At 65.9% G+C, this 21,070-nt stretch overlaps 5 protein-coding genes and 1 non-coding gene across 10 annotated transcripts in view; 2 read left to right on the plus strand and 4 right to left on the minus strand.

Annotated features, from left to right (window-relative positions):
* Nucleotides 1–154: 154 nt before the first annotated feature.
* Nucleotides 155–6,558, plus strand: WDR6 (WD repeat domain 6). Its single transcript, XM_054729412.1, has 6 exons — nucleotides 155–340; nucleotides 2,870–5,351; nucleotides 5,421–5,504; nucleotides 5,593–5,709; nucleotides 5,799–5,917; nucleotides 6,011–6,558. Exons 1-6 carry the CDS (start codon nucleotides 241–243, stop codon nucleotides 6,469–6,471), a joined length of 3,363 nt encoding a protein of 1,120 aa, XP_054585387.1. The 5' UTR covers nucleotides 155–240; the 3' UTR covers nucleotides 6,472–6,558.
* Nucleotides 6,559–6,674: 116 nt separating this feature from the next.
* On the minus strand, nucleotides 6,675–9,474 carry DALRD3 (DALR anticodon binding domain containing 3). 2 transcript variants are annotated; one of them, XM_008157613.3, is made up of 12 exons: nucleotides 9,274–9,474; nucleotides 8,904–9,199; nucleotides 8,526–8,782; nucleotides 8,376–8,455; nucleotides 8,175–8,300; nucleotides 7,849–7,919; nucleotides 7,705–7,766; nucleotides 7,545–7,627; nucleotides 7,289–7,468; nucleotides 7,128–7,217; nucleotides 6,972–7,040; nucleotides 6,675–6,895 (listed from the first exon to the last, which is right to left on the minus strand). In XM_008157613.3, exons 1-12 carry the CDS (start codon nucleotides 9,436–9,438, stop codon nucleotides 6,776–6,778), a joined length of 1,599 nt encoding a protein of 532 aa, XP_008155835.2. In that variant the 5' UTR covers nucleotides 9,439–9,474; the 3' UTR covers nucleotides 6,675–6,775. The 2 variants fall into 2 exon arrangements, with proteins under 2 accessions (XP_008155835.2, XP_054585388.1); XM_054729413.1 differs by having other exon boundaries at nucleotides 8,256–8,300; nucleotides 9,274–9,473.
* Nucleotides 9,475–10,592: 1,118 nt separating this feature from the next.
* Nucleotides 10,593–10,678, minus strand: MIR191 (microRNA mir-191). Its single transcript, NR_128978.2, has one exon. It is a non-coding gene; the product is annotated as a microRNA mir-191 (primary transcript).
* Nucleotides 10,679–11,538: 860 nt separating this feature from the next.
* Nucleotides 11,539–13,089, plus strand: NDUFAF3 (NADH:ubiquinone oxidoreductase complex assembly factor 3). 2 transcript variants are annotated; one of them, XM_028133461.2, is made up of 5 exons: nucleotides 11,539–12,071; nucleotides 12,169–12,361; nucleotides 12,512–12,578; nucleotides 12,661–12,786; nucleotides 12,866–13,089. In XM_028133461.2, exons 1-5 carry the CDS (start codon nucleotides 11,995–11,997, stop codon nucleotides 12,997–12,999), a joined length of 597 nt encoding a protein of 198 aa, XP_027989262.1. In that variant the 5' UTR covers nucleotides 11,539–11,994; the 3' UTR covers nucleotides 13,000–13,089. The 2 variants fall into 2 exon arrangements, with proteins under 2 accessions (XP_027989262.1, XP_008154035.1); XM_008155813.3 differs by having other exon boundaries at nucleotides 11,542–12,071; nucleotides 12,686–12,786.
* A 522-nt stretch (nucleotides 13,090–13,611) lies between these two features.
* On the minus strand, nucleotides 13,612–18,498 carry IMPDH2 (inosine monophosphate dehydrogenase 2). Of its 2 annotated transcripts, XM_028133448.2 has the most exons (15): nucleotides 18,332–18,498; nucleotides 17,873–17,921; nucleotides 17,568–17,669; nucleotides 17,384–17,458; nucleotides 16,889–17,095; nucleotides 16,115–16,202; nucleotides 15,828–16,027; nucleotides 15,661–15,751; nucleotides 15,475–15,570; nucleotides 15,173–15,244; nucleotides 14,389–14,532; nucleotides 14,165–14,309; nucleotides 13,940–14,083; nucleotides 13,784–13,867; nucleotides 13,612–13,687 (listed from the first exon to the last, which is right to left on the minus strand). In XM_028133448.2, exons 1-15 carry the CDS (start codon nucleotides 18,427–18,429, stop codon nucleotides 13,666–13,668), a joined length of 1,617 nt encoding a protein of 538 aa, XP_027989249.1. In that variant the 5' UTR covers nucleotides 18,430–18,498; the 3' UTR covers nucleotides 13,612–13,665. The 2 variants fall into 2 exon arrangements, with proteins under 2 accessions (XP_027989249.1, XP_008154008.1); XM_008155786.3 differs by lacking the exon at nucleotides 15,173–15,244.
* Nucleotides 18,499–18,752: 254 nt separating this feature from the next.
* QRICH1 (glutamine rich 1) overlaps nucleotides 18,753–21,070 on the minus strand; it is a 33,616-nt gene continuing 31,298 nt past the window's right edge. For both annotated transcript variants that reach the window (XM_008155765.3, XM_008155774.3), the window contains 2 exons: nucleotides 20,914–21,004; nucleotides 18,753–19,657 (listed from right to left, as the gene is read on the minus strand). In XM_008155765.3, the coding sequence (XP_008153987.1) occupies nucleotides 19,465–19,657; nucleotides 20,914–21,004 (284 nt within the window). In that variant the 3' untranslated portion in view covers nucleotides 18,753–19,464. The remainder of the gene's footprint in view (nucleotides 19,658–20,913; nucleotides 21,005–21,070) is intronic.

Genomic DNA, 21,070 nt, shown 5'->3' on the forward strand with positions numbered 1-21,070 from the left:
GGGGGCGGGCTGCTGGTCGCGTCACGTGACGGGGCGGGGCGGGGCGGGGCGTCCCGGCCAATCCTGAGCTGGGTTGCGTGGGCGAAGGGCCGCCATTGGCCGTAGCCGCTGGCGAACCTGCCCGGCGACCTGTTGCTAAGGGCGCCAGAGTTCAGCGGCGGGCGCCCGGGAAGGCTGGTCTCGCGAGAGCTCCGCTCCCTCTCCGTCGCGGCGGCCGCAGCTGCTGGCTGACCGGCGGGCATGGACGCTCCCGAGGACTACGCTTGGCCGCGGGCCACCTCCGAGCTCATGCTGCTCCCGGTCACGGGGCTGGAGTGCGTGCGGGAGCGGCTGCTGGCCGGTGAGGCTCCGATTGAGGCGCGAGTTAGCGGAGAAGCCGCGCGCTCCCGGGCGGCGTGGGGAACAAAGGGGAGCCCGGGGGAGGGATGCCCGGGGCGGGGCCGGCGGCGGGGGCGCCCGGGGTGGGCGGAGCCCGGAGATGCGGGACTGTGGCCCGGCCGGAGCGGCCCAGAAGACAAACTCCGATGTGGCTGCCGAGGCCCTTCCTCAGCCGCGTTAACGTGGACGGGCTGGGGCCGCGGGGGGTGCGGGGAGCCCGCCGTGTCGGAGGCGGCGGGGGGGAGTGCGCGGCCCCGTAGATGAGCGGGGTGGGCTTGCTCCTTCCGAGGAGACGGGACTGGTGTCGGGATGAGGCCCCTCTATTGGGGGGCGCGGACGAGCCCTGGAGGAGGCGGGCCGCGGGGCGGGGCGGGGCCTGGAGGAGGCGGGCCCAGGGGCGGGGCGGGGCCTGGAGGAGGCGGGCCGCGGGGCGGGGCGGGGCCTGGAGGAGGCGGGCCGCGGGGCGAGGCGGGGCCTGGAGGAGGCGGGCCGCGGGGCGGGGCGGGGCCTGGAGGAGGCGGGCCCAGGGGCGGGGCGAGCCCTGGAGGAGGCGGGCCCAGGGGCGGGGCGGGTCCTGGAGGAGGCGGACCCAGGGGCGGGGCCTGGAGGAGGCGGACCCAAGGGCGGGGCGGGGCCTGGAGGAGGCGGACCCAAGGGCGGGGCGGGGCCTGGAGGAGGCGGGCCCAGGGGCGGGGCCTGGAGGAGGCGGGCCCAGGGGCGGGGCGGGTCCTGGAGGGCAGGGAGGCGCTGCCCTGGAAGCTGGGGCTGTGGGGCGTCTGAGCGGGACGGGGTCTGGGAAACCCGGTGAGACCTTTCTGAGCGGGTCGGTGCGGGAGGCGGAGGCCGAGCCTCTCCCGAGATGGGTGGGGTCCAGGACATCCATGTCCACGCTCCTCCGCGGGCCGGGCTGGGAAACAGGCCAGCAAAGGCCGGGGACCGAGACCCGAGACCCGGATGGCAGAGCCCTCCCAGGCTTCTCCGCCCCGCGCCACCCGCTTTCCCTTGGGTGCGCTGCCGCCGTGGGGCGCCCTCGCCTCGAGGTGGCCTCCCTGGCTCCCCGGCTTGGGTCTCAGTGTCTCCCTGGACGTCCTGGGTCAGCATTGTTGGGAGCGGCCGCCTGCTCTGTCGGTGCCGAGCAGCACCCCTGCCTCTGCTCCTGGGACCATCACAAATGCCCCGACTGGGCCAGGGCCTGAGGGGCAGCCCCCCCGCCCCCCCCCCCCCCCCCCCCCCGTGGAGAACCGCTGGAGCAGACTCATTATGTCCTCCTGGAACAAACCAACTAAACGGCATGGGTCACTGGTTCGCTGCTGTTCAGTGTCTGCTTAGTTCATAGAGCAGCGGCCCCCAGCCTCGTTTTGGCCCCGCGCCGCCTAAGCGTCTCTAAAATCCTGACCCCCCCCCCCATATATAATTCTTATTATTCAAAAAGTGAACTCCTACTCACGAGGAGGAAGCCTGAAAGGCCATTAACTTGGTCTAAACAAGCTTCCAAAGAACATGGCATCCATGAGAGAAAAATAAAAGGACTGAGGAAGGGATCACTAAGAAATAGTTAAAAATAATATGAAGTGATACGGAAAAATAGCAAATAGTTTCAAAACATGAGAACTGAAATGCATAAATGTCACAATATACATTTATATACTGTATATGAGGCCCTTAGAACCATAAGAAATGCAAAAAATTCAGTTAATAACTCATTCTTGAATTGCCCCCCTTAAAAATCACATTGCCCCCTGAGGCGTGTGCCCACGTTGGGAACCACTGCCACAGAGCAAGCCCTGTGCTTGTCTTTCCACTGCTCAGCACACGGCTCATTGTCTGGTTTGTAATTGCTGCCCAGCCAATGCTGATTGAATGTGTGAAGATTGAGTGCAGACTAGGAATGGCATGAGACCGGTCCGTCATTTCAGATTCAGAGGTGATGTCCTGGACCAAGGACACGGGTGGGGTTTGCAAACTCGAGGCCATGAACTCCACATGCTTGGAGACAGAGATGTGGACAGTTGAGAAGAGGGAGCTGTGGGCTTCCTGGGTGGGGGAGGGGGTCGGGCAGAGGGTGGTAGACGAGCTAGCAGTGAGGGAGGTGTCTGCAGGGCAGCCAGGAGGCCGCTGAGGGCCACAGGAGCCCTCCTGCCAAAGTGTGGGCGCCCCCGCCCCCCATGCAGGGAAGACGCTCCTGGCAGTCAGGGGTGCGCTGTGGCCCCAGGGGAAGAGGTCTTAGTGGGCAGCCTCGCCCGGTTGGGCGCAGGGGGAGACTTCGTGGACAGGTCAGTGAGGCTAAGGGTGCGGGGGCTAAAGCTGAGGTTCCTGTCCGAAGCCAGAGGAGGGGGGTGGGTGAGGAGGGGGCTGAGGGAGGAGTCTGGGTGAGCCTGCAGGGCTGTCCCGCACATCCGCAGGCCCCGGTGGAGGGTCCCCGCCCCGTCTCTCCTCGTGGCTCCTCAGCGTTAGGGGAGGCGTCCTGATGTGGCTCTTTGCTCCTGTCCAGGTGAGGGGCCGGACATGCTGGTGTACAGCCTGGATTTTGGGGGGCACCTGCGGATGATGAAGCGAGTGCAGAACCTGCTCGGCCACTATCTTATCCACGGGTTCCGGGTGCGACCAGAGCCCAAAGGAGACCTTGACGTGGAGGCCATGGTCGCCGCGTTCGGGAGCAAGGGCCTCCGAGTCGTGAAGATGAGCTGGGGGCAGGGCCGCTTTCGGGAGCTATGGCGCTCGGGCCTGTGGACCATGCCCGACTGGGTCTGGGACGCACGCTGGCTCGAGGGGAACATGGCCTTGGCCCTGGGCCACAACTCGGTGGTGTTATACGACCCCGTCATAGGCTGCCTCCTGCAGGACGTTCCCTGCACCGAGAGGTGCACCCTCTCCTCGGCCTGTCTGATCGGCGACACCTGGAAGGAGCTGACCGTCGTGGCAGGTGCTGTTTCCAACCAGCTGCTGGTCTGGTACCCGGCGGCCGCGTTGGTGGACAGTAAGCCCGTGGCCCCTGACCGGCGGGTCAGTGGGCACGTGGGTGCCGTCTTCAGCATGTCGTACCTGGAGAGCAAGGGCTTGCTGGCCACCGCGTCAGAAGACCGAAGTGTTCGCATCTGGAAGGTGGGCGACCTGCGGGTGCCGGGGGGTCGGGTGCAGAGTATTGGGCACTGCTTTGGGCACAGCGCCCGCGTGTGGCAGGTCAAGCTGCTGGAGAATTACCTGGTCAGTGCGGGAGAGGACTGTGTCTGCTTGGTGTGGAGCCACGAAGGGGAGATCCTCCATGCTTTTCGGGGCCACCAGGGCCGTGGGATCCGGGCCCTCGCTGCCCACGAGAAGCAAGCCTGGGTGATCACGGGGGGTGACGACTCGGGCATCCGGCTGTGGCACCTGGTAGGGCGTGGGCACCCAGGTTCCGGGGCCTCTGCTCTCTCCTTCAAGTCCCCCAGCAGGCCAGGTGCCCTCAAGGCTGTGACGCTGGCTGGCTCGTGGCGAGTGTTGGCGGTGACGGACTCAGGCGTCCTGTACCTCTATGACCTTGAGGTCAAGTGCTGGGAGCTCCTGCTGGAGGACAAGCGCTTCCAGTCCTACTGCCTTCTGGAGGCAGCCCCCGGGCCGGAGGGCTTCGGGCTGTGCGCCATGGCCAACGGGGAGGGGCACGTCAAGGTGGTCCCCATCAACACGCCCACGGCGGCCGTGGACCTGGCCCTGTTCCCGGGCAAGGTGCACAGCGTGAGCTGGGCCCTGCGTGGCTACGAGGAGCTGCTGCTGCTGGCGTCGGGCCCCGGCGGCGTGGTGGCCTGCCTGGAGGTCACGGCCGCCCCCTCCGGCAAGGCCATCTTCGTCCAGGAACGTTGCCGGTACCGGCTGCCTCCCAGCAAGCAGCGATGGCACACGTGCAGTGCCTTCCTGCCCCCGGGCGACTTCCTGGTGTGTGGGGACCGACGGGGCTCGGTGCTGCTGTTCCCCTCCAGGCCGGCTCTGCTCCAGGATCTGGGGCTTGGAGGCCAGGCCGAGGCTGGTGCCGGAGACCTCGGCGGGGGTGGAGACGGTGGCGAGGGGGAGACCGCCTTGACTGAGTGGGGCCCCGTGTCCATCCTCCGGTCCCTGCACGGGAAGCAGGGTGTGACCTCGGTCACCTGCCATGGTGGCTTCGTGTACAGCACCGGGCGCGACGGTGCCTACTACCAGCTCCTCGTGCGAGGCAGCCAGCTGCAGCCCGTCCTGCGGCGGAAGTGCTGTCGGGGCATGAGCTGGGTGGCCGGGCTGCGTGTGATGGCTGATGGGAGCACGGTCATCCTGGGTTTCCACGCCAACGAGTTCGTGGTGTGGAGCCCCCGGTCGCACGAGAAGCTGCACGTGGTCCCCTGCGGCGGCGGCCACCGCTCCTGGGCCTTCTCGGACACCGAGGCGGCCATGGCCTTTGCCTGCCTCAAGGACGGTGACGTCCTGCTGTACCGGGCTCTCGGCGGCTGCACCCGGCCACATGTGCTGCTCCGGGAGAGCCTGCATGGCCGGGAGATCACGTGTGTCAAGCGTGTGGGCACCATCACGCTGGGGCCCGAGTTCGAGCTGCCCAGCTTCATGCAGCCCGAGGACCTGGAGCCGGGCAGCGAGGGGCCCAGCCTGATCGACATCGTGATCACGTGCAGCGAGGACACCACCATCTGTGTCCTGGCGCTGCCCACGGCGACGGGCTCCGCCCACGCGCTGACAGCCGTCTGTAACCACATCTCCTCGGTGCGCGCCGTGGCCGTGTGGGGCGTTAGCACCCCAGCTGGCCCTCAGGATCCTCGCCCGGGCCTGACTGCCCGCGTGGTGTCTGCGGGGGGCCGGGCGGAGATGCACTGCTTCAACATCACGGTCACCCTGGACCCCAGCGCCCCGAGCCGCCTCGCCTGCCACGTCATGCACCTCTCATCCCACCGGCTGGACGAGGACTGGGCCTCTCGGCGCGGCCGGCACCGCATGGTCAAGGTGGACCCAGAGACCAGGTGATGTGCGGCCTGGCAGGGCGCGGGGTGCGGAAGGCGGGGCTCTGCGTGACAGCGTTACTTCTGCAGGTACATGTGCCTAGCCGTGTGTGAGCTTGACCCGCCTGACCTCGGCCCCCTCGTGGCTGCAGCCTGTAGTGACGGCGCAGTGCGGTGAGCGTGGGCTCCGGTAGGGCCGGGAGGTAGGGCGAAGGGCTGTGGGAATGGGTTCTGAGCTGACCACCCCCCCCCCCCGCCCCAGGCTCTTCCATTTGCAGGACTCCGGGCGGCGGCTGCAGCTCTTGGCAGAAACCTTCCACCACCAGCGCTGTGTCCTCAAGGTCCACTCCTTCACACACCAGGCGCCCAGCCAGCGGCGGTGAGGGGGCTGCATGGGGGTCTGCCTGGGTCCCTGGGCGCCCTTGTTGCTGTCGCCCGACTGACCCAGCCGCCTTTCCCGCCTCCCAGGAGACTGCTCCTGTGCAGCGCGGCCACCGATGGCAGCCTGGCCTTCTGGGACCTCACCACGGTGCTGGACCACGGCTCCGCTGCCCTGGAGCCTCCCGCAGACCCCGGGCTGCCCTATCGTGAGTAGCTGGCGTGCCGCTGGCGGCCCCTCCCCACCTCCCACTCTCCTTCCCCGTGTGGCAGACGGGGCTGACCACCTCCTCCTCCTCCAGGGCTGGGCCCCCCCTGCCTGACGGTCCAGGCTCACAGCTGTGGCGTCAACAGCCTGCACACCCTGCCCACACGCGAGGGCCACCTCGTGGCGAGTGGCAGCGAGGATGGCTCCCTCCACGTCTTCGTGCTTGCCGTGGAGTTGCCAGAGCGGGACGAGGCTGGGGGGGGTGCCGAGCTGGCCCCCCAGCTGCACGTGCTGGAGGAGCACTCGGTCCCCTGTGCACATGCTGCTCACGTGACAGGCCTCCACGTGCTGAGCCCCAGCCTCATGGTCTCCGCCTCCATTGATCAGCGGCTGACCTTCTGGCGCCTGGGGCATGGCGAACCCACCTTCATCAACAGCACAGTGTACCACGTGCCCGACGTGGCCGACATGGACTGCTGGCCCGTGAGCCCCGAGTTTGGTCACCGCTGTGCTCTTGGGGGCCAGGGACTCGAGGTTTACAACTGGTACGACTGAGGGGCCCCGTGGTGGCTGGCACTTGGGCGTGGGGCCTGCTCACAGGCAGGGGAGTGGAGTGATGTCTGTGCCCAGGCCCAGCGTGCGGGGGGGGGCGGGGGGGAGGAGACGGGGGTGCGCAGCCACGGGCTCCCAGCTTCAGAGCCAGCGTTGGAGGGGAGCTGAGTGCCGCCCAGGCCGCCCAAGAACACACCCACGCCTCGCACAGAACAGCTTTGTAGGATTTATTCGTCTCCACGTCTCCGGCCAGCGGGGTTCTCAGGTGATGGCGGCCTGTGCACATCCCAGGCGCCGCACCTGAGGCTCAGAGGCAGCTCAGTGGAGGGAGGCCCAGCGTGGCCAGCCCCGTGTGCAGCACCTCCTGCACAGCCCGCAGGAGCTGCAGCCGGGCGAACATTTGACCAAACAGGTGTGGTCGAGGCTCCTAGGAGAGAGCGGGCCTGCTGGTCTCGTCCTTAGCTCCCTCCCCGCACCGCCCACCCCCCGTGCTGTGCCCTTACCCCCAGGATGTGCACCCGGTTATAGTAAGAGCTGAAGTCCATGCTGAGCTGCACCAGGAACTTGCACACCTAGAGGCAGACGGAGTCAGTGGCCCGCCTGTGCCCTGTACCCAGACCCGAATAAAGAGTGGGTGTGCGCACTGGCCTCCGCCTCACCGTCTCTGTGCGGGCCGCGTCCAGGGCTGCGGTCTGGCTCAGCAGGTCGGGGAAGGGGAGGATGCTGTTGAAGAGCAGCAGCCACTCACCCTGGGGGAGAAAGGCTGCTGGAACGGCGAGTCCAGGCCGCCCCAGGGAGCCACTCCCGGGAGGGCACTCACCTCTTCACGGAGCAGAGAGAAATCCAGGCTGCTCACAGGTGGGAAAGTGGGGTACAGGCCTCGGTCCACGCCGCGCTGGTAACCCTCAAAGAGGGTGGCGAGGCGGGCACAGTTATACATGACAAAGGTGCCGCTCTTGGTGCCCTTGGTGGACATGCTGTCGGCCAGGTCCAGGAGGAGCTGCGGAAGGCAGAGCTGCAGAGGGACGGCGGCCACCAAGCCCGGCCCCTGCCCGGACGGTCGGGCACCGGCTCACCTGACCCTGCGGGGCCTTGCTGAGCATCTCAAACTTGATGGTCGCCGCGGAGAGAACCCGGAAGGTTTCTGTCCAGGCTGGGTCTGCGGGGCAGAGGGCGGCAGTCAGGCTGCAGGCAGGCGCCAGGGGGGTGCGGGCAGCCGGAGCCTCCCAGGCGCACCTTGTGCCAGGTCCCTGCTGTGCTTCAGAGCCGAGGCCGCGCGCACCTGTGCGAGCCGGAGCCTGCATTTCGAAGAGAGTGAGAGGAGGGCCGGGGCAGAGCCCCCACCTCGGCGTCCCCGCGGCCTTCCTCCCGCTCACTCACTCGTAGTACTCGGGTGCCGTCAGGGTGCTGGGCGCCCCCGCTGCTCTCACCGGGCCGCACACCAGGTGCTTCTGTCAGGAAGACAGCGGGGGCTCAGCCAGCTGGCGGCGTTCCAGCAATAAACCCTCCAGGACCGAGTCCTGGTGCGGCTCCCAGCCTTTCCCCATCAGGCCCAGCCCCTCGGGAGGGTCACCTGTTCCCCTGTCCTCCAGACCCGCCTTCTCCCAGGACCGCACCTGCTGCATGTCCCCTTCCGAGCCCGTCAGCTCGCAGCCCCCTTCAAGGGTTTTCGAGGGCCCTCTGAGCCCACCCCCACCCCACCCCACCTGTGTGAGAGGCGCCCGCTCATCCAGCTTCCACCAAAGCAGGTCCAGCTGTTGTTGCTGGGACTCCTCCTCGGGGCTCACCACGTGCACCGCCACGCAGCTGTCCGCGGCCCCGGGGGCGGGAGCCTGCGGGGAGGACAGTCACTACGGGACACCGGGCTCCGCCTTCGCCGACGCCACAGGCGGGGCTCAGCTACTGACCGGGCCCGGGGAGCCGTCCTCAGGCGGGTGCTGCGCGGCCGCCTGCAGTTCCGCCAGCTGGGAGAGCAGGTCCTCGGTCACTGCAGGAGACAGGCACGGGCTAGCGGCCCCGGCCCCCGCTTCTCCCGCCCGCCCGGCTCCAGCTCCTACCCAGGCAGCGGTCCAGGTTGGGGTCATAGCCGGCTGCGCGTCCCCGTCCCGCCACCAGCTCCTTCAGGCACACACTGCCCAGGACGCCGGCAGGGAGAGCTCCCGGGCCACCCGCCGAGGCGACCTCCGCGAGTGCGCGGCTCCTCAGGGCTTCGGCTGAGGCTCGCTCCGAGGCAGCGGGCCAGTCCACCCGCAGCTGCTGCAGGAAGGCGGACAAGTGCGGGTCCCGCACGGCGGGCACCAGGCGCACCCTGACCCTGCAAGGCGAGGGCGGCGCTTCAGGCGAGCGCCTGGCCCGGTTCGCCCTGCTTCCCACCCGCAGCCGCCACTGCCCACGGGCACGTCCTCGCCTCTCCGGCCCCGCGCGCACCCGCTCACCCGTGAGCGCGCCAAGCCCGCGCCAGGTGGTCGGCCACGAGCACGGCCCGCAGCTGGCTCAGGCGGAGCGCGCGGGGGGCGGCGCGCAGCGCAGGGCAGTGCAGGAGGACGCGCGGGGCCCCAGCGGCGGGCCGGCCGGGCGAGGCGTAGGCGCCCACGGCCCCGAGCACCCGCTCGAAGACGGCCGCGCGCTGCAGCCGGAGCGCCAGCCCCGCGGGGGTCGGCTCGCAGCGCAGCACCGGGGCCACGCCGGGGCCCTGCAGGTCGACCACAGCACGGACCACGCGCTCCGGCACCTGCGGGACAACAGGCCGGTGAGCGGGGAGCAGCGCTCCCGGTGCCCCCCGCCCGTCCCCGCGGCAGCGCGCACCTGGCCGTCCCCGAAGCGCGCCTGCAGCGCCCGCCGCGGCGCCAGGAAGTCGCGGGCGCGCAGGTGGCGGGCGCGCGTCTCCTTGAACCACACGGGGCCGCCCGGGCCCAGGGCCGCGTTGAGGGCCCCCAGAGTCTCCTCCAACCCGAGGCGCCCCGTCGCCATAGGGACCGGAAGGCGCGAGCGGAACCGGAAGCAAAATGTTGGAGGCCGAGCTTCCGGGAGAGCGACTGACGGGGCGGGGATCCGGCCCCGAGTGGCAGGTGCACCGGAGGGGAACCGTGGCGGCCGCTCTCAACGACGGCACCGCCGTGGCCCGCCTGTCCTGCTCAGTCCTGGGCCCGCCGTCTCGGGGTTCCCCTGGGCCCGGGCCTCTGTCGCCATCCCCCGCCCCAGCGGCCGGAGGAGGACCGTGACGGGGGCTCTGCGCCCCGAGTCTCACGCCCCTCCCTTTGCGCACGAACACTGGTTCCCGGCGAGCCGTCCCGGGAGCAGGCAGCTGACAGCGCCGCCTTCACGGCCCGCTTCGCCCTCACTCGGAAGGGCACTGGGTGCCGCGGCGTCAGGTCATTTCCTCCTTTGGGGCCCTTTCTTCCCGCTGGACCCGCTGGCGGGTTACCCCTTCTCCGCGGGAGCCTAGAGCAGGAAGCCTCGGATGGAGTCCGGGCTGCCCGGTGTGGAAGCGTTTCCTTTAACCCGGCGAACTCTGCCGGGCCTCCCGCTGCCGCCCGACTCAGCGGAGCACCCTGCGCCCAGCGAGAGGAAGCTTTCATCCGTGACGGCACCTGCGAGTTTCCGCTCCAGAGTCATCACCCCTTTTCCTCCCTGAAACTGAAACCCCGCCGCACGGGGCGCCGCAGCAGCCGGAGCCCGAACTCAGGGGGGCCAGAGGCGGGGAGCCTGGCCGAACCCGTCCCTCGGCGGCGCGGGCTCCAGCCCCCCGCCCCCGGAGGTGCCGAAAGAGCACCGGGCGGACACGACGTCCCGAGGGCTTCCCGGGCGCCCGTCAGCGGGGCTGGTCGTGTCATCCCAACGCACTTTCCACGCAGCAGCGCGTGCCTCCGGGGCAGCTGTCACCAGGGGCTTCAGCTCCTCGCGGCACACGGAGTGGTTTGTCCCCAGGAAGCCAAGGGCTGTCCTGAGCGAGCTGCGGGCTGGGGCGGCCCGGGGCCTGCTCTCTCGCCTTCACCAAGGCTCCCCCGGGCTCCCCGACGTCTACCCGTTCCTTCCAGCCTGAGGGCGCACCTGAGAAAAGGTGCGCCCCAGTGGGGTGTCTGGGGTCGGGACCGCCCCCCCTTGTGGACCAGGACGCTGCTCAGGCAGGAGAGCAGGGAACGAAATCCAAGCGCAGCTGGAATGCTCTGGAGACAACAGCTGCTTTTGGGATTCCGTTGCCCGCTGTCCAGCCGTGGGAGGGGGTGCCCTGGGGCCAGGATAGAGCCCCCTGTTTCCGTCCCAGGAGGCACACCTAGGAGTAGGCGGTGAAACCCCATCTAGTGGGAATGCGCTGCTCACCTGGCCCCCAAACAATAGGAGGGGCGGGGGGGGGGGCCTCCCCGGGGGCCGAGTCCCGAACCGGATTGCACCCGCGGGGAGGTTCCGTGCAGCCGCGGTGCATGTGGCTGTTGGTGCCAGGGAGCCAGAGGCACCGCCGAGGTGACAGTGTCGGGGCGGCTGCAGGACCAGCCAGGAAGGAAGCGCTCCCGCGGGGCCGGGGAGGAAGCAAGCCGCGCGCCGGCCGTGGGGACACCCCGCCCCCGGGCCCTTTGTCCGGGGACGCTACCAGCTCGAGCTCGAGGGGCCCCAATGGCCCACGACGGCGACAAGACCCCCAGGAAGCGACTGAGACAGTCTCGTCGGTACCGAGCCTGCCGCCCGCCCGGCCCCGCGGAGAGCAGACGCGGCAACATTCCCCCGAGGCCACGGCACAGAGCGCGGAGATGCCCGGACCCGCGAGGGCGCCCGAGGCCCTGGGGTCCGGCTCCGGCCGGGGGCGGGGCAGCTCCCGGGACGCGGAAGGAGCGAGCGAGGACGAAGCCGCGCCAGCCGCCGCCTCGTGCAACGTCTGGTCCGGTTCGGCCCGGCAGGTCCCGCCAGAACAGCCACTGCTGCCCGACCGCGACGTCCCCTTCCGCTCGCGCCGGCCGCAGACGGAGCCACTTTAAGAAGAAACCGCCCGGCCACGCCCCCTCGCGCTCCCGAAGAGCCAATCCACGCGCGGCCACGCCCCGCGCGATGCGCGGACGCGACGCCAACGGTCGCGCGGGTGACGGTTGGGAAGGGGCGTGATTCCGAGGGCAGCGGGGAAACCCGAGCCTCCCGCCGCCCTCGAAACCTGACGCCCCGAAGCCGGGATTAGGGGCCCGGGGGCCGGCGCCCCGCCCCGGCCAGGTGCGCGGCTCGCCAGGTGCGCCCCGCCTGCCCGGGGGCCCCGCGGATGACTGAGCCGGGCGCCGGGCCGCGGCCGGGACCCAGGTGGTGCCCCGAGGCCGGTCCCGCCCCCCGGGGTCCGGCGCCCCGAAGGCTGCCTGCGGGGCCCGGGGCGCGGCGGCGGCAGGTGCGGACGCGGGCACCGCCTCCTGGGACTGGCGGCCAGGCGGCTCCCTAGCCCCCCGCGCGGGCCCGGCCGAGCTGCGCGGCGCCCTCCGGCCGCGGGGGGCGCTGTGGCCGCGCGGGGCCGGGCTCTGCCGCGCCCTCGCTGACCCCGCTCTCCGGTTCCCCATGGCGGCCGCGTTCGTGCTTCGCGGCCTGGGCCGAGCAAGGCCCGCGCTTCGCCCGCCGCCCGCGGAGCTGCTGCGGTGAGTCCGGGCCCGCGTTCTGTCCCCCCGCCCCCCCCAAGAAGCCGGTCCCGCGGCTCCTCACTCTCGCGCCGAGACCTGACCGTGTCCCCCGCAGGGCCCCGCGGCGCGGGCACCGGCTCACGCCGGCGGACGACGAGCTGTACCAGCGCACGCACATCTCCGTGCTGCAGCGCGAGGCCCCGCACGCCGCCTACATCGAGAGCTACAGCAGCCGCGGCTTCGTGGTCAACGGGAACCGCGTGTTGGGGCCCTGCGCGCTGCTCCCGCACTCGGTGCTGCAGTGGAACGTGAGCGCTCCCCGCCGCCAGGACGCCGAGGCCGGGCCCAGGCTCACCCCGGATCCGTCCCTGCACACTGGGCTCTCCGTGCCCCGGGGAGCGGTTCTACGGGGAAACCTGCGGGGGTTGCTCTCTGTAACCTGTCCCCTCCCCACACAGGTAGGCTCCCACCTGGACATCACGGAAGAAAGCCTCTCTCTCTTCTGGATGCTGGAGCCCCCACTAGGTATGGGAGGAGGGAAGGGCTGGGGTGACCCCAGCTCCCCAAAGCCCCCGCGCGGCCCGTCAGCAGGCCCGTCTAGCTGTAGACCTGCCGTGTCCGTCCTGCCCTAGAGATCGTGGTGGTGGGCACCGGGGACCGCACGGAGAGGCTGCCCCCGCGGGTACTGCGCGCCATGAGGCAGCGGGGCCTCGCCGTGGAGGTGCAGGACACGGTCAGTCGGGACGTGGGGGTGCTGCGGGGAGGGCAGCGGCGTGGCCCTAGCCCAGCTGATGCTGGCTCTCTCCCTGCAGCCCAACGCTTGTGCCACTTTCAACTTCCTGTGTCACGAAGGCCGAGCGACAGGAGCTGCTCTGATCCCCCCACCTGGAGGGACCATGCTCGCACCTCTGGCCCAAGCTGCAGAGTGAACCAGGGACCCACCTGACCTTCCCAGAGCGCCTGGCACGTGCGGGGCAGAGCCCATCCCTGTAGCCATGTCTGCTTCCCCGTGAATTAAACACTGAATCCGCTCTGCCATGGGTGCATTGCTGGCCAGGGGCTGCGGGCTCAGTGGGCCCTTGTGAAGAACCATCTAGGCCGCATGGCCCTCCCCCCAACCGCACACCTGTCCGCGTGCTCCCCTGCAGGGTGGAAGTGACCTCTCTTACCACAAGGCGCTTTATAGATACAACTAGACAACATGCATGAGGGTCACATACGATCTAGACAACATATATGAGGGTCTCAACCTGGCCCATGTGGCCAAGCTTTGGGCCAGCAGATGGTTCTGTGGATGCTGGTCCAAAGCCCCATGGGCCTGGCCCCTAAGCAGCTAGTCAGACGCTGAGCTCGAACCCTGGACCCTCACTAGCCGAGGCTGCTCAGGGCTGGCTTGTGAGCTGCCTCAGGAGGGACGTTTTGAATCGACCCCCTCCCGGTCCCTGGAGCCACCCGGACCCCAGGGTGAGGCCCCCCTGGGAACGGCGCTGTGTTTGGTGCTTGTGTGACCCGTGCAGCGGCAGAGCCCCACCTGCCTGCCGACCTCAAAGACCAGGCATCACTTTTTTCAAATTTTTATTGAAAAACCAAGGAACGATGCTGGAATCCCCGTTCAGAAAAGCCGCTTCTCATACCTGTAGACAGAGGACCAGCTGTGAGGTAGCTGCGAGGGGGGCGGCAGCAGGCAGGGAGCCCGACCCAGGACGGGCGGGAGGGGGTTGGTCACTTACGAATGGAGGCTGTGGACGCCGCCTTCCACCTGCGCGGAGGACGTTCTCTTCTCAAACTTGAGCTCCCCGGAGTACATCATGGCTCTGGAAGGGCAGGCAGCTGTGGGCGCCGGCCTGGGTCAGCCTCTCTGCCCATGTGCACGCTCCCCCGCTTACCTGACTTGGGTCAAACTCTTAGCACCAATGTCCTGGCAGGAGTGTTGGATGCCGGCGATCAGGTAGGGGACAAATTTGTGGATGGACCCTTTGTCCTGCACCGCCCCAGACACCCCCTGGGCCACCTTGATTTTGTCAGCTTCACTGCAGTGAGGCAAGAGACAAGGTCAGCACGGAAGCTGGCAGTGCAGGGCTGGCAGAAGGAAACCGATCTTCGAGTCCCACCTGAAATAGCGGTTCTGGCTGCTGAGATGCTTGTCCATGGCGTCGAGAGAGCCCATGCCCCGGTATTTCTTTAGCCGGATCCCATCGGAGAAGAAGTACTCACCAGGGGCCTCCGTGGTAGCGGCCAGGAGGGAGCCCATCATCACTAGGGAGAGAGGGAGTGCTGGGCGGCCCTGCCTGCTGCGGGCACGGAGGCCCACCTGCTCCCTCGGTGCGGGCCTCACCTGTGGAAGCCCCCAGGGCCAGGGCTTTGGCGATGTGGCCCACGTTTTGGATTCCTCCATCAGCGATGACAGGAACACCAAAGCGCCGTGCGTACTCTGACACCTTGTACACTGCCGTGGCTTGGGGCCGCCCACAGGCCAGCACTGTGAAAAGATGGAGGAGCAGATGGGTGGGTGGAGCTGGTGGGGACAGGCACGGGGCCCTGTGGCCACAGCTGCGGCCAGCAGCTCTCAGCTACACCTGCACCAGGACTGCAGCCTGGCTGAGGACAAGTCACGTCTGGAGCGGCGGCACCTCCGTCTCAAACAGTACAAACAGCTGTGATGGCCACCACTCACCCGTGTGCACGTGCACGTGTGCAGGGCCCGGGGGGGGCAGCCTCAGGTACATGCAGTCAGCAGCGGGGAAAGCCCCCCCAACTGGCATCAGGTGGGGAGGGTCACTGTGCAGTTAGTACCCGAGGCCCGCCCTCCCTACACGGTGGCCGCGAGCGGCGAGGTCGGGGGAGCGGTCTCGTGGGAGGAAGAGGGTGCTCGAGTTGGTCCTGAGCTGTGCCCGACTGCAGCTGTGGGCAGAGTAGGGCCCACGGGGGAGAGGTCCTGCCCTGTAAGCACCCCGGGAAAAGGGGCTGGGTTTTTGAGGAGCCCCCAAAACCATGGTCTGTCATTCAGTCTGCCCTACCCACCCCGTCAGCATCACAAACCCCGGGAGCTACAGCTACAGTCAACCAAGCAGCCGGGCAGTGGGCAGCTGGGCCGGGCCAGTGGGCCGGGCCGGACTTACTATAGCAGCCCGTGACAGTAGAAGGGCATTTGGGGCTGTGGGACTTTATGTCTGGAGGGATCTTGGGAGCTGCTAAATAAAACAAACAGACCAGAGTTTAGAGAGGGCGCAGAGCAGAGCAGGGAGGCCAGGCGAGGCGGGGGAGCGGCGATGAGGGAAGACGAGAGCTGTCTTGCTTCCGGCATGTCGCCCGTCCAAGGGGCCTGCCGGCCCGGGGCTGCCCCTACTCGGGACTCACTCGTGCCCCTGAGAGCACTTGGCTCCAGGCCCTGTGGAGCTGAGGGTCCTGCTGGGCCTCGTACCTTCCTGGGTGATGCAGATGGAGCCACTGCCCATGCCCACCCGCAGGGCATCCACACCAGCATCGATGAGGTTCTTGGCCTGAGCAGCGGTGACCACTGCGACGGAGAACAGAGAAGGCTCAGGTGAAGGTCTAGGCGGGAGCCTCCTCCCCTCCTGGCCCCACGTCCTCAGTGCCATCGCCTCACCGTTGCCTCCGATGACTTGGAGGCTGGGGTATTTCTCTTTGATGTACTTGATCATGTTCATCTGGAAGATGGAGTTCCCCTGAGAGGAGTCCTGGAACAGGGAGGCAGTGCGGGTGAGCCGGGCACGGCGGCAGCCCCTCCGCGCCCCCTGCCCGGCGGCAGCTCACCAGCACGACCACGTCCACGCCGGCCTGGGCCAGCAGGTCGAGCCGGTACTTGTCGTCTTGGTGCGTGCCGATGGCCGCCCCGCACAGCAGCTGCTTCTTGGTGTCCTTGGAGGCCAGGGGGTAGTCGCGGTTCTTCTTCAGGTCTGTCCGTGCAATGATGGCCACCAGCTCGTCGTCTTCATTCACGATGGGCAGCTTCCCTGGGGCAAAGCAGGACAGGCGTCAGGACCCGGGTGTTCAGGACCCGAGAGTTCAGGGCCAGAGGCCTCCCTGCCTCCAGGACTCACCCTTCTTGCTGCGCTGCAGGATCTCATTGGCTTCCTTCAACGTGACGCCCGCAGGGGCCACGACCAGGTCCTCTCTCTTGGTCATGATCTAAAAGGCAGGGGAGCGAGAGGAAGGGCCAAGTGGAGACCAGACCCCCCCAACAGGGCCTCCCTTTACTCCAAAGACCATGTTCACTCACTGCCCAGACCACCCCCGCAAGTGGAGCCAGCCGTGTCTGCAGCAATCTAGAGGTGAGCATGAGAAGGGAGTAGAAAGGACACTATGGCCCTGGCCGGTGTGGCTCAGTGGATAGAGTGTTGGCCTGCAGACTGAAGGGTCCCAGGTTTGATTCCACTCAAGGGCACATGCCCGGGTTGCAGGCTTGATCCCCAGTGGGGAGCGTTCAGCAGGCAGGCGATCAGTGATTCGTTCTCATCATTGATATTTCTATCTTTCTTTCCCTCTCCCTTCCTCTCTGAAATTAATAAAATGCATATTTTTTAAAAAGGGCACCATGGTATGTGGAGTAGCCTGTTACATCGTTAGGAGAAAGAAGGGCCGCTCCAGATCAATGACAAGACAATCAGAAGAGGAGGCTGAGGGTCCCTGAGCACTGCTCTCACCCTGGGGTTGGCAAAGAACAAGCATGCATGCTGGCGAACATGTGGGCAGACCGAGAGCCTCGGTGTGCGCAGGGGGACGGGGTGGTGGTGCTCTATGGAAGCATCAGGAACGTGGCCAGGCACTCGTCTTCCCGGGACAGCAGAGACCATCAGAGCCGCCAGTGCACCCACCTCTTCCAAAAGCCGGTCGTGCTCCTCCTCCTTGAGAAAGTCAATGTCCCGCGAGGAGATGATGCCCACCAGGCGGCTGCCCATCCGGCCCGTGTCGGTGATGGGGATGCCGCAGAAGCCATGCCGGGCCTTGGCTTCAAACACATCCCGCACTCGGTCCTTGGGGCTGAGCACCACGGGGTCTGTGATGAATCCCTGCTCGTATTTCTGGAAGGGATGAGAATGGGCAATTCTGAGTCACCTTCATCGGGCCATTTGGCAGTGCCACGGGACCAATCAAACCGACACCTCACACCCAGGGACAGGAGACATGGGGGGGTGGTAGGTGCTGTTCACTTGGGCCTCTTCTGTTGCCTTAAGACCCCCCTCAGGCTCTTATGCTCAGGAACTCAACTCCACGGTGGGAAAAAGGGTCCTTAGTTAGGACCTAAATACCCCCCATCCCGCCTCAGTGCCATCCCAGGAACTCTTGCCCATGACCCTTGCCCTTCTGACCTTCACTTTCCGAACTTCGTTGGCCTGGAATTCAGGTGTACAGTTGTGGTGGATGAAGCCAATACCGCCTGTAAGCTGTAGAATAAAACAATGATGGAAAATTGACAAGAATACGAGAGGCAGGACTATGCCTTTGGGGAAGAGACCTGGCCCCTGCTCCTGCCCTTCCACCCAGGGTGCTCACCGCCATTGCTATGGCCATCCCAGCTTCCGTGACCGTGTCCATGGGGGAGGAGACCAGGGGGGTTTTCAGAGTGATCTTTTTGGTCAGAGCAGAGGTCAGGTCCTGAGGATACAAGACCAGCTAATGTGAGAACACAGCCCATACCACTCATGATGGTGCCACGTCTCCCACAAAACAGGAGCCCCTATGACCTGCATGCTAACCCACTCCACGGAACCCCCAAAGCCCAATCTGGGGAGGCAGACGGAGGTTCAGCAGCACCACACCCAGTCTTAATGCTAGACCCAGTTCCTGGCCATACTCACCACCTGGTCAGCAGTGAAGTCGATGTATCCAGGGAGAATGAGAAAGTCACTACGGAGGGCGGGGAGCGAATTGGGAGTAAGGCTCAGGCTTGGCGCAGCCGGAGACCCCATCCCACAGACCGTCTCACAGGCATGTGGGCAGAGGGCAGACCCAGCCCAGGGGTCCCGGGCCAGGCAGAGCACGGGGTGGAGCCAGCGACGGGACCTGCTCTGCCACTAGCTGTCACCTGCCCTGGCACCCTGAGGACTCCATGTGCCCAGAGAATGGCGCTCCCAGTCTGAAATCCCAAGCACCGCCAAGTGCCGCCTCCATCCCACCCCGCTTCATCTGTCAACGTGAGCCCGAGACGGTGGGGGATTTCCGGAACCCGTCCCCCACCGGCGGCTCCATGGAAGCCCAACCCGGCCTCCCAGCGCAGCGCGCCAGCCCTCCCGCCCAGGTGAGCCGCTGGCCCGCACTTGTAGGTGAGGCCATCCCCGCAGTTGAACAGCTGCTGTGCCGTGAGCCCGTCGTCAGGCACGTAGGACGTGCCCCCGCTAATCAGGTAGTCGGCCATGACCAGCGGGGAGCGCCGCGAGTCTCCGAGAACCACGCCGCAGAGGCCGCTGGCGTCAGGGCCGCGCCAATATACACCCGCGGGTGTCGTCAGTGCGCCCTGCGCGTCGCTGACGTCAGGACGCAGCGCGCGGGCGGAGCCGGCACGTCCCCCCCTCTGGGCGGGATAGCGCATGCGCACAGCCACGCACCAGCGCACGGCGATTGGGCCGCGGCGTCAACGCCCCGCCCGCAGAGCCCGGGCCGTTCAGCCAGCACCGGAGGCTCGGCTTCCGGGGCTCAGCCAGTCTCCGCCCAAATAAAGAGGCATTGTGCACCAGCGAGTTGAAAAGACGTGCTTGTCATTCTTAATAAACAACTAGATTACGAATACATAAGAGAAACAGAGTGGTATCTTTATATGATACACAAGTGTATGTTACAAGAATTCCATCAGGCACAGTAGCCTCAGGTTTAAGGCCTCAATGTTGGGCCAAAAAAAAAGGGCATGGTAGAGTTTACTTTAACATCTAAAATGTCACTTGTCATAAAGGAGGGTGTAATAGAAATTGTCTTTAATAACAAATCATAATTGAAGTTCCCCTCATTCTCCTTCCAGTAAGATGCTAAGTTTACGTCTGAGCATAAAAGAAAAGACCGGTCCCCTGTGGCCAGCGAAGTCGCAGGCAGAGTGGAAGCCAGCTGGGAGAGTCCCTGCAGGCTCCACCCTCGTGAATCCCATCTCTCAGGAGGAAGGGAAGGGCCACATTTCTCCAAACAGTCCAAGCCCTTTCCCCAGGCCGACAAAGGAAAAAGCAGCAGCCACGTTGTAGGACACCTGGCTCTCAGGAGCCGGAGCCATGGCTGAGCGTCTGCTGCAGCAGGTTTGTGAAGACGCACAAGGGGCAGAGTTTCCTTTTACAGTTTAAACAGAAGCAGTCGGAAAGGCTTCGTAACTACACCAATAAGAAAGAAAGACAAAATGGAGGCCTCTTCTTAGTGTGGAAGTCTGTCCTTCCTTCCTGGATGCTCTCCCCGGCACCATGGCTAAGGGGGCTCAGTGCATGGTGCTTGCGTTGGCCACTGCAATGGCCTCCTGAATTTCTCGTATCACCAGGATCCGAGTCAGCATCTGTCCCATCTGCTCTCTGCTGATTGGCTGAACCGAGTACCAGATTGGGCTGTTGGGGGCCACCACTGGCTCAGGCGTCAGGTAAAAGGTGTCATTCCGGCCTTTCACACTCTGGGGACTGAAGAATATGTCAGTAAAAGCTGGTGAAAACCACCATCTCAGCCCTCCCACCTGAAACTCCAGACAGACACCTGCAGAAGCTGGGAAGGCAGCGGCTCTGGCAGGGAGGTGGCACGGCCAGCACATGCCTCAGATGGCAGGGCCAGCTGCCTCTTGCTGCGCCGCCCTCAGATGCCAGCTGATTTCGCTGACAAACAGCTGCCTGGGGCTCCCGGGCTCACCTACTCGAGTCCAATCATGTCCCACTTGGAATAAGCTTTACCGCCCAGAAGTCCTGTCTTCCAAGTCTCGGCTCAAGTTGCTTCCTTTACCCAATCCATTGAGAAGTCCTGTTCTGACTGAGGAACCTAACTTGGGGCTCCCCTACCCCTCAATGCTGTGCTGTGCCTCTCTCAAGTACGTAGCACACACACCATCCCCTCGTTATTCATCCGTCCCCTCAGGGTCACCACGGGCTACTGTGGCAGTCCTGCATTAGGTGCTGATGGCAGGGAAATGAGAAGACCCCAGGGCCTCCCTCTGGAGCTTACAGAGAAGGGGAGGCAGACAGGAGTTACACACTCTCACAGACACCCAGAAGGACAAACTGCGGCAGATGAAACACCTGAGGGAATAGGCAGGTCTGAAAGGCTCCCCATAAGCTGCTTAAGAACCGGGGGGCTGCCCAACAGGGAAAACCTGTGCTGAGGCCTCGAGAAAGGAAAGCACGAGGACTGTACGAGGGGAGGAGCTGGTGCAGCTAGGAAGCCAGAGCTGCCTGGATGCGGGGTCAGCACGGGGCGGGGATGCAAGGCCGGGCTGGCCACATTAGATCCCCGTCTTTGTAGAGCACAAGAAAGCCACTGAAGGTTTTAAGTGACACAAGACCTTCAATGTCGGAAGATCATTCTGGCAATGCTGTGAGTGTGACGGCCAAACTCCAGGCGCAACAGAGAACAAAAGCCAGGGAAAGGAGTCCCCCCCAGGAGGATGGCGGCAATGACAAAAGGTCAAGCCCCAGCAGACGCTCACCATGCGATGGAGGCAGCCTCTCTGTACCCGCCTCCTCCACCTTCATCTCCTCTCCAGGACAGGCCACCAGGGAGCAGGGACCCCTCCTATCACCCCAGCTCAGCACCTCACATGCTCTGGGAACAGCAGTATGCACCTCGCTTTCATGGAAGTGTGTTTCTGCTCTCAGCTGGGGACTAGAGAATGCCCTCTGCTCACAGGCACACCACACACAGGCACCCGCTTGGAATAAAACCCCCTCACCATTTAAAGAGGTAGAAATCGTACAGCTTGATGGGACATCTCAGTGGATTCTCTGGATTTTCCGTCTGTTCTGCATACATGTCATCTGTAACTACAAAACACACCAACCACAGACATGGCATCAGACTACTTTAGCTCAGGCCCAGCAGCCCAACTA

The sequence above is a fragment of the Eptesicus fuscus genome, chromosome 18, assembly GCF_027574615.1.
Source record: "Eptesicus fuscus isolate TK198812 chromosome 18, DD_ASM_mEF_20220401, whole genome shotgun sequence".
In the NCBI taxonomy this organism is placed as follows: Eukaryota; Metazoa; Chordata; class Mammalia; order Chiroptera; family Vespertilionidae; genus Eptesicus; species Eptesicus fuscus.

Excerpts from the sequence above, each read along its gene's own strand:
- DALRD3 (XM_008157613.3), bottom strand. The coding sequence starts at position 9,438 with ATGGCGACGGGGCGCCTCGGGTTGGAGGAGACTCTGGGGGCCCTCAAC. Across the intron at positions 7,920-8,174 it reads AGCGGGCGCCTCTCACACAG|AAGCACCTGGTGTGCGGCCC; the intron begins GTGGGGTGGGGT and ends TCTTCCTGACAG. Across the intron at positions 7,469-7,544 it reads GCAAGGCCCCGCAGGGTCAG|CTCCTCCTGGACCTGGCCGA; the intron begins GTGAGCCGGTGC and ends TGCCTTCCGCAG.
- WDR6 (XM_054729412.1), top strand. The coding sequence starts at position 241 with ATGGACGCTCCCGAGGACTACGCTTGGCCGCGGGCCACCTCCGAGCTC. Across the intron at positions 5,352-5,420 it reads AAGGTGGACCCAGAGACCAG|GTACATGTGCCTAGCCGTGT; the intron begins GTGATGTGCGGC and ends TTACTTCTGCAG. Across the intron at positions 5,918-6,010 it reads AGACCCCGGGCTGCCCTATC|GGCTGGGCCCCCCCTGCCTG; the intron begins GTGAGTAGCTGG and ends CTCCTCCTCCAG.
- IMPDH2 (XM_028133448.2), bottom strand. The coding sequence starts at position 18,429 with ATGGCCGACTACCTGATTAGCGGGGGCACGTCCTACGTGCCTGACGAC. Across the intron at positions 17,922-18,331 it reads GGGGATGGCCTCACCTACAA|TGACTTTCTCATTCTCCCTG; the intron begins GTGCGGGCCAGC and ends CGCCCTCCGTAG. Across the intron at positions 17,459-17,567 it reads GGATGGCCATAGCAATGGCG|CTTACAGGCGGTATTGGCTT; the intron begins GTGAGCACCCTG and ends TTTATTCTACAG.
- NDUFAF3 (XM_028133461.2), top strand. The coding sequence starts at position 11,995 with ATGGCGGCCGCGTTCGTGCTTCGCGGCCTGGGCCGAGCAAGGCCCGCG. Across the intron at positions 12,072-12,168 it reads CCGCCCGCGGAGCTGCTGCG|GGCCCCGCGGCGCGGGCACC; the intron begins GTGAGTCCGGGC and ends TGTCCCCCGCAG. Across the intron at positions 12,787-12,865 it reads CCGTGGAGGTGCAGGACACG|CCCAACGCTTGTGCCACTTT; the intron begins GTCAGTCGGGAC and ends CTCTCCCTGCAG.